At 36.7% G+C, this 8,932-nt stretch overlaps 1 protein-coding gene across 11 annotated transcripts in view; it reads right to left on the bottom strand.

Annotated features, from left to right (window-relative positions):
- The window catches only part of DLG2 (discs large MAGUK scaffold protein 2), a 2,171,029-nt gene that overhangs the window by 328,348 nt on the left and 1,833,749 nt on the right, over positions 1-8,932 (bottom strand). For all 11 annotated transcript variants that reach the window (XM_025355445.1, XM_025355443.1, XM_025355446.1 and 8 more), the window contains one exon: positions 6,721-6,823. In XM_025355445.1, coding sequence (XP_025211230.1) covers positions 6,721-6,823 — 103 coding nt within the window. The remainder of the gene's footprint in view (positions 1-6,720; positions 6,824-8,932) is intronic.

The following is an 8,932-nucleotide window of genomic DNA, read 5'->3' on the forward strand; positions in this document are numbered from 1 at the left end:
TACTCTCTGTTCTGAAAGCTTATCTTAAATGTTCTCTGATGATTCTGAGGCAATTTCTGATCAAGATCCACAGCTGGACTTTAAAAATCTTTCCTGGGTATTTGCGATGCAGTTACGTGAGTTGGGAAAGTGTTTCAACATGCCACAGCTGCTCATTCATATGCATAAGCCTACATAGATGCTGATTTAAAGAAAGAAATATGTCTTGCATTGTAAGTATGCTTCTTGGATGGTGTATGTACTTTCACTTCTGAGAACCTTCAGGTACAGAAGATGTCTATATTTTTCAGGGGATAAACTGTATATTCGTGTCAAGCTTTCATTGTATCTTTGACCCCATAGAGAAATGCACCATGGTGTCCAACTGTGGTTTAAGCTCTGTGACAGCGGTTACCGCAAATAACATCAGAGTTTCACTTATTGCTGAAAAGAAGAAATAGTTTTCCTTCTGAATTAGCCTCACAATTTAAAAGGAGTTAAATAGATTATTTACATGAGTTTTTGCATTAAAGTGAAGTAAGCTATTCAAATTTAATAGTGAAGGCTTAATGACTTTCCCTTGGTTCACAGAGGCCTCTGTGAGGATAGGAATCAATGTTACTTCATCCTAGCTCACTGCTTCTAGGCTCACTTGCTGAAGAGGTCATAACTAAAGGCAATGAAGCCTGAATAGGTTCATTGTTTCACTAGCTGAGGAGTTCTAGCAAGAATTTGCTTGACATTGGTATTTAGATGGCCAGGTTAGACAAAGTAGAGTTGAATGGCACATGAAATTCTTAGATCTCCTGCTGTTTGACCTATCCCTACTAAAACCACTGAGCCATGACCAATCATTGGGTGACACATGCCAGAAATCAAATCTAGTGGTGCAGCCTCATGTGACTTTACCCAGTTCTCCAGGTAGAGGGAGTCCAACCTAACAGTGACAAGTGACAATTTTTACAGGTCTCCAAGTGTGTTAGGGCAATGCCTCACAAACTCCAATGTGCATACAAGTTATCTGGGGAATCTTGATAAAATGCAGCTTCTGATTCAGTCGAGTTGGGTTAAGACCTGAGATCTTAAAATTCTAAGAAGGCTCTCATTTAATATCTGTGCTTTTGGTCTGTAGACAACATTTGGTAGAACAAAACTCTAGAATAATTCATTTCTTCCTTCAGATGCCTGCATAGATTACTCCCTCATTTCTTTTAGATCTTTGTTCAAATATCACCTCATTAGCATGACTTTCCTTGCCCACTACATATTTCTCTGTCACTATCATCTTTCCCCTGCTTCTTCTTTCTTTATACTGCTCATCACCATCTGACACATTTTACATTTATTTGAGGGGGCCTTTTTTTGGTTCACTGTTTTGTTATTTCCTTATAACATGGACTGAGGCATAATAAGTATCCAGAAAAAAATACCTATTGATTGAATGAATGTATAAATGAATAAATGAACCACATAGTCACTCTGCCACAATTCCATAAACCAGACTACACTTATGAGTCTCCAGGCAATTATGAACTCTGCTCTTTGGGATTTTCTTTTAACTCAAGTACCTTATTAAAGAATAAAGGGTGGATGAAATCAGGTCCCTTCACTATCTACCAAAGTTCCTGATCACTGGTAAGGACTGTACCGTCCACGACTTCTTTTCTACCTGCAGGCCATTCTGAAACCCTTGCAGTCTCTCCAACAATGTCCTGAGAGGTCATATTAAAGGTAAAGGAATTTGTGGTTCTCATAGGGACCACTTGGCTCTTAATCAACTCCACTGTGAGCTTTATCCAATACTAGCTAATGCCTACCTACTTCTCCAAGTGAATATCTGGTGGCTTATTATTTCAAACCTAATCAGTTATCTCACAATAAATGTAGATATTATTAGAAAGAAGGCAGCAAATACAGATCGGATTTGCCCTGATCTAACTTGGGGAAATGTTGTGTTATCTTTTTTGAAAAATGTATAATTAGGTTGTAATCAATGCCCTTTTTATTCATCAATGGTGTCAAAGTTGAGTTTCAGAACTTGAAAAAAAAATGTTAGTGCTTTAATTATCTTGTCTTTGTGCTATATTACAAAAACAACAGCTGTAGATTTTCTGCAATGCAGGGGAAAGGGAGTTTATCTACTAGGGTTGCTAAAGGTTTTGTAACTGAAAACAAAAAGGGACCATCTAAAAACTGTGTCAACACCAAATGTCCAAACCAGGGATTCAGTTACCATCTCTGCATCTAATGTAAAAACCCCATGTCATTCCTTCAATATTTACTCAGCAAACATTTCTTAAGCACCTACTATTAATATATATCAACACACTGAAAACATTATATTGCATTTAAATAAGAGCAGACCCATTCAGTAACTCATTAATAAACTATAGTGAAATTCATATTGCATGGATTAACACAAGATAGAAAATGAGTGACAGAAGGGTCCCTGCTGTCTAGGAGCTCACCTGAGTGGAGAGGTGTGCAAACTGTGATAATGGGTACACCAGGTGTTTACATACAGTTTTGGGGAACTCAGATAAAGAATCAATCAATGCTGACTAAACAGATTAAAGATGGCTTTGCAGTGGAATTGACATCTGAGGGCTCTCAAGATGAGTAGGAATCCTGCAGGTGGAAAGGGAGAAAGGCAGTTCTGGGTAGAGGAATCCACAGAGCAAAGGCACAGTTCAGGAGCAAGTGTAAGAGCAGAGAGCAGTCCTGTGTAGCAGGGGGACAATGAAAAAGGCTGATACTGTGGGTGGTGGAGGGGTGAGTGTGGAATGGAGCACGGAAGTTGGCTGGGAATATATTGTGAAGGGCAAGGAGTTTGTGCACAGGCATCTTGGTGTCATATCTCTTAGAAAGATAATTCTGAAATCAAAGGGGAAGGTGTCTGGGAAGGGTAAGGAAAGGGAAGGGGTACCTATGGGTGCACATGTGTATAAGGCATTATATTTCCTTGTGTGAAGTGGCATTACAGTAACTTCACTAACTGGGTATAGGTAATTAAAGGTTTACAATAATTAACTTTGCATAGTGTTTAAATGGAATTATTATTGAAGTATAACATGTAATCCTCTTGAAAGAAAGAAAAACAACAATTTCATTATTTTCCTCTTCTTATGAATGTAATACATGTTAATTTCAAAGTAAGTGCATGATAAAATTGAATTTTAAAAGATAGCAAAAATGAATCACAATCACACCACCAGAGAAAAACATTATATATGACTCTTCAAACTGGTGTTAATTCTACTACCATAAACCAGACACTAAATAAGATTGAGGATGGATAGAGTAATATGGACAACTGGAGACAAGCTCATTTTAAGCAGAAGTGAGTATAATTGTGATCTTGCTTTGTGAAGTGAAACTTGCCAAATATGACATTTATTGCTACATTATGGTAATTATAAATTTTATAAATTATTTATAATTATCACAAAAATATGCTAAGCAGTACGAGGAGCACAGTTGGAAATAGTTTTATACTTTGCAATACACATTTCTTTAGCAATTCCTTTATGTCTTTGAAGCAAAAATGAAAAGCGCAAGTAGTGAAAATGAAGAATCCCTTCAACCTTTAATTACCTTTAAGTGATAACTCAAGTACTGAGGAATGGTAGGCTTGTATCCATTAGTTCAGCAACTCTTTAAGAAATATCAAGTATGACACCAGAGATAGAGCTATCAGTGAACAAAATATAGGTATGGTGTCTGCAATGCATGGAACTCACAATTTTGTAGTTTAGCAAGATATTCTTTCTCCCTCCATTCCTGAATAGAAATTTCACCCATTTTTCAAGGTCTGGCTCCATTTCCACATTTCCATGGTGCACTCTTGCACTGTCCTGACCCCTTCAGGCTTATCCTTTCTCTGACATTCCATAATTCTTAGAAACGCTGCCATTAAGATCATTCAATTTGATCATATGTTACCAGGAACTATACTCTATTAAATGTATAAAAATCTCTTTCACCCCAATAATATTTAAAAAATCCTTGAAGATAAAGACTATGCTTATTACTTGGGGTTAGGGGCAGATTTTTCTGAGCATCTGATAATACTGAGAAATACATTTAGGAAATTTTTGATAAAGCATTTGATTATGACTGAACAGTGTATTTACTGAAAGCCTAATTCTTGACTATACTAAAAGAAATGTCAATAAAATCTTTTCTCAGCACTGTCTTAAGGGTTGAATGACTCACAAAATGGGTGCAGATAAAGGAGACCTGCTGAGAATTTCCTAACGGAATCTCATGATGCACTCTTCATTTCATATGTTATTTTAAAGGTAAATTGTTTAATACTTCCTAAAACTGTTGTACAATTTAAATGTCTCTAAACAGCAATTCGATTAGTTTTTCATTGAAAACTGCAGTTAAATTAAGGCTCAGTTACACATAAAGTTTGGATAGGAGAGGAAAAAAATCTGATTGCTTGCTGTTGCCATTACCACATTTCCAGCTAATTTAAAGCTGCGACAAACTAGTATACAGTTAGGCTATTAAAACAGAGAAGTCATTCTGTGAATCCAATCTGTACTTTGGCATTTTGCAAAAAGCTTGTTGTTATTTGCAGGTTTCTTTACAAACACTTTAAAAATCAATTTATATGATTTATAGGATGTGCTTTGAACAAGCATCTTGATAAACTACAGAATAATATCCAAATTAAACCTATTGCTTAAAGGAAACCAAGATGTAAGGAGGCTCCAGTAGAAAGATGAAGGTTTATATTGATAGAACAGGGACATGTTTGTCCTTTTCTGTAAACTTTAAAGCTTAAAATCATTATCAAGAGCTTCTATTTGCTGTATCCATGGTTCTAACCATCTTATTGTCTGCAGAATTGTTTGAGATGAGATTTTTCAGAAACAGGAAAACAGGGACGTTTATGCTGCATGTCAGGTAATGGTGAAGGGTATACAGTTTGAGACTGAAAAAAACCAGCTATTAAGAAAATGGAACATTCTGATGAAAAAGTTCTTACTCTATATGAAGTAGAATTTGTTAATCAAATGGTGCTAGCATATATCTTTTAATTTTCAGTTTTATAATGGGTGTGTGTGTGTGTGTGTGTGTGTGTGTGTATATATTTTTTTTTTTTTTTTTTTGGAGACGGAGTCTTGCTCTGGGCCCAGGCTGGAGTGCAGTGGCACAGTCTTGGCTCACTGCAAACTCCGCCTCCTAGGTTCATGCCATTCTCCTGCCTCAGCCTCCCAAGTAGCTGGGACTACAGGTGCTCGCCACCATGCTCGGCTAATTTTTTGTATTTTTAGTAGAGACGGGGTTTCACCATGTTAGCCAGGATGGTCCTGATCTCCTGACCTTGTGATCTGCCCGCCTTGACATCCCAAAGTGCTGGGATTACAGGCGTGAGCCACCGTGCCCGGGCTATAATGGATACTTTTTAAAGCATTTATCCCTAGTAAAATACAAGTCTACTAATATTTAACAAATAGAAAGACTTTTCAAAACTATCTGAGAAGAAAATGTTTCCTTGGTGTTGTCATCATCCATCTGTCACCATCGCAAATCCCCTCTTCCCCAGTCTCTGGCCATATCTGGCCTAGGCCACATAGAAGAAAACATTTATTAAAACTTTGGAATAGATTAATTGCAAATTCTAATTCTCAAGCCAGGCACAACTGAAAGTAACATGTCAAAACATGCATGGAAGAAAATATTTTCTTTATTCATGGGCAGAGCATGTGATTGGCCACCATTAATAAGATCTAAGCTGTCACAGGCAAGACACAAACCTCAGGCTTCCAAACAACAATAGACCCATTGATACTAACAAATCATCACTTGAAAAGGAGCTCCTAATACTCATACGCACAGAGGCTCTTCCTTGATGACATCTTGTAGTCTCATGTTCAGCTGTTTAACACTCCTCTTTGCTAGCCATGTGGACCAAAAGCAATGCACTTCATTTCTTGAAGACAGTAGCCATATTCCTCTTATTTTTTTTTTTAATAACAAGATCTGACCCATAATTGTGTGCTTACATTAAGTACATTTCATTTCCAAAGGAGCAACCTATATATGCATGTTTTAAGACATCAACCATACAATAAGTAACATACCAGTTGTCTCATTAAGCCTCATTTTAAACACAGAAACAGATGTTTAAATAAACCAAAGAGCAGGGCATGGATAATCCAATTTAGGATATCTCATCAAGTTTAAGTTGGCTAATCCAATTTATATGATCTCACCGAGTCTCACGGTTTACAGTGATTTATTTCAAACAAGGGATATTGTAGGAGTAAAAGTAAAGAAAATCCCAATCAAGAACCTCCAAAAGCCATGTTAGTGTTAATGAGAATTAAGTTAATGCCATGAGGAGAGAATATGGTCTACTGGTCTATTTCTGTAGATGAAATCTCTCCCCTTTGCTTCTTAAGTCTTAACTGTTTTTACAGCATCCATTGGTGACTGAAAGTGTGTACCAGATAAGAATATAAATGAAATAAAGCTGAGGCTGGTTGCTATTTATTTGAATTCATATTTTCATAGGCCTTTCTAACTGCCTGATATTTTCCTGGAAGATTAGAGGTAACAAAGCCATGGTTCATGTTCTTTGGACATGAACCATCAATTTTTCTCTATAGGTAGGTTTACAAAACACCAATGATGGTGACTCTAGTTAATATAAATGATTAGTAATGAGGGTACAGATCCACACAGAGACATATCAGAACATTATTAGTTTGAGTTCTGACTGACCTTCAGGTTGATATTGTGCTATAATCGTCACTGTCTGTCCAGCCCCCTTTAGTGCAGCAGCTGCCTGTTCGTGGGATGCACCACGGAGGTCAATGCCATTCACCTGAAAGAAAGGAAGCCAGAGAATTTTGGTATTTCATAAGGCATATTATTCTGATAGAAGAAAAAATTTTCCCCCAAACCAGGCTGTCTAACATTGTATCACATGCCTCAGAAACTCCTTGTATCCTACTCAGGTGTTTATGGACTTTCATGGTCTTAATCACTTTTAGTTATGAGAGACATTAAATTTCATCTTGTGGTGTTTGTGCCATGGTCTGACCAGGTTGGAAACATTTTTATCTATCCATGTTCTAGTGTATGCATTTAATATGCCTCTGTGAGCTTCCTAGATTTCTAGGGTAAATAGGGATAAATATGAGCCTTCAAAATTAGAGGGAAAACAGGATGATAGCGACACATGTAATGTAATAGACAAATATATGCTGAAAGATTAAAACATTCAGAAGAGATTCTGGGGACATGGTATAAAATGGGGCCAGCTGGTTGCAAAATCCATCTCTTTGGTCAGTTGCCTAGCCTTGTCATCCTGAGCCTGGTGAGACAGTCCTAAGCCTTGTTTTAAAATATACTTGACTGTCCTATTTCTCATATACAATTCCAGAATGAATTCTGACAAAAATGAAATAAAGAGTGCTCGGAGTTTAATTAGCTATTGCTAACTCCCATTTTAGGTCCTATACCGAAAGAGAAACAGAACATCTTAAAAGTTCCAAATTCTGCCAGGGTGAAAATCATTCTTAAGTCAAATTTAATAAGAAGCAAATGCTAAAATTTTTCTTGAATCAATTCAGTCTAAGTCAATACAATGTAATTAATAAGTGCTCTCCAATGACAGAGTTCTCTGTCTGCCCCAGAAGAGGGACAATGACTGGAGCACAAAGGGAGACAAGATAAACCCCCAGTAAGTTTTTCTGATGAACACACAGTAGGTATAGTTTTCTAACCTACAAAAAACTAGCTTTTTGCAGGATAGCAGAATTCTGCTTCCTTTTGTTCATGGGGCAGGTTGACATGGGCTATGAAAGAAGAATAAAAGAACTGATTAGCTTATATACATTCAAAATATATAATTGTATTTTGCTTTTCATCAATCCTATTTGACAATGACATTGGGTGGTAGATGGGGGTTACTACTTTGTTTCCCCATCAGGTCTGGAACATCTATATGCTTAAATTCCACATCCTCATCCTCACATAATAACTTTGTTAACATCTCCTTATTCTCTTTGGTAATTTTCCTTGCCTCATCCCTGGCTTTCTAGTGTGGTGAACTCCTTACAGAAAGCATTGATTACATGGTAACATTGGGGAGTCCACTGAGCTAGGCCTGATCTGGTTGTGCCACTCTCTTCTGACTGACTGCCATACTACTTCTCTGAGCCTCAATTTTTCTCCTCTCTAGGAGGGAAGGGACTGTTAGGCTATATGAGTCTAAAGTCCCCTTAAACTATAAAATTCCAGATCTATTCCTTGGTAGATACAGTCATTTCAGAGACTGTCTAGGCTATTGATGAGTCAGAAGTATGACTCTGCCGGCCAGAAGAGACAGGAAAGGCAATTTGATCCAGGCTACTACCTATAGGAGGCTGAATTCCACAAACTTCACATGCCAAATAATTTGTTCTGTCAAACAGTTAAGGTTAACTTTTTATAAAAGAATAATACGTGATCATGGCAAATGCATTCTGTTTCAGAAATGTTTAAAAGGAAGAGGTAAAAGTCCCCTCACCATCTCCATTTCTAGAGGCAACCACTTTAGTGTATACTTTTTTCTTTTATGATTCATCTAATATTTCTTTAATCATAATTCTAGTTCCATAGGTTTTCATGTTATGGCAATTTGTACCCGAGTTTAATGACAGAAAAGGCAACAATTTCTAAATTGGTGGTAAACATTTCTTTACAATTTTTTAATGTAACACCATTTATTAAAATAGGCAAACTATAAGATGAAAATGAAGGCAACAGAAAAGCTCAACTTTTCACAACCAACAAAATTAGCACAACCTAAGAAATAATTTAGAAAAAAGTGTTGTTAAAAAGACATAGCATTAAGTATACATATGTAACAAACCTGCACGTTATGCACATGTACCCTAGAAAGTATAATTTAAAAAAAAAAAAAAAGACATAGCAATTTCCATTCTAT

Source organism: Theropithecus gelada, chromosome 14 (assembly GCF_003255815.1).
Source record: "Theropithecus gelada isolate Dixy chromosome 14, Tgel_1.0, whole genome shotgun sequence".
Taxonomy (NCBI): domain Eukaryota; kingdom Metazoa; phylum Chordata; class Mammalia; order Primates; family Cercopithecidae; genus Theropithecus; species Theropithecus gelada.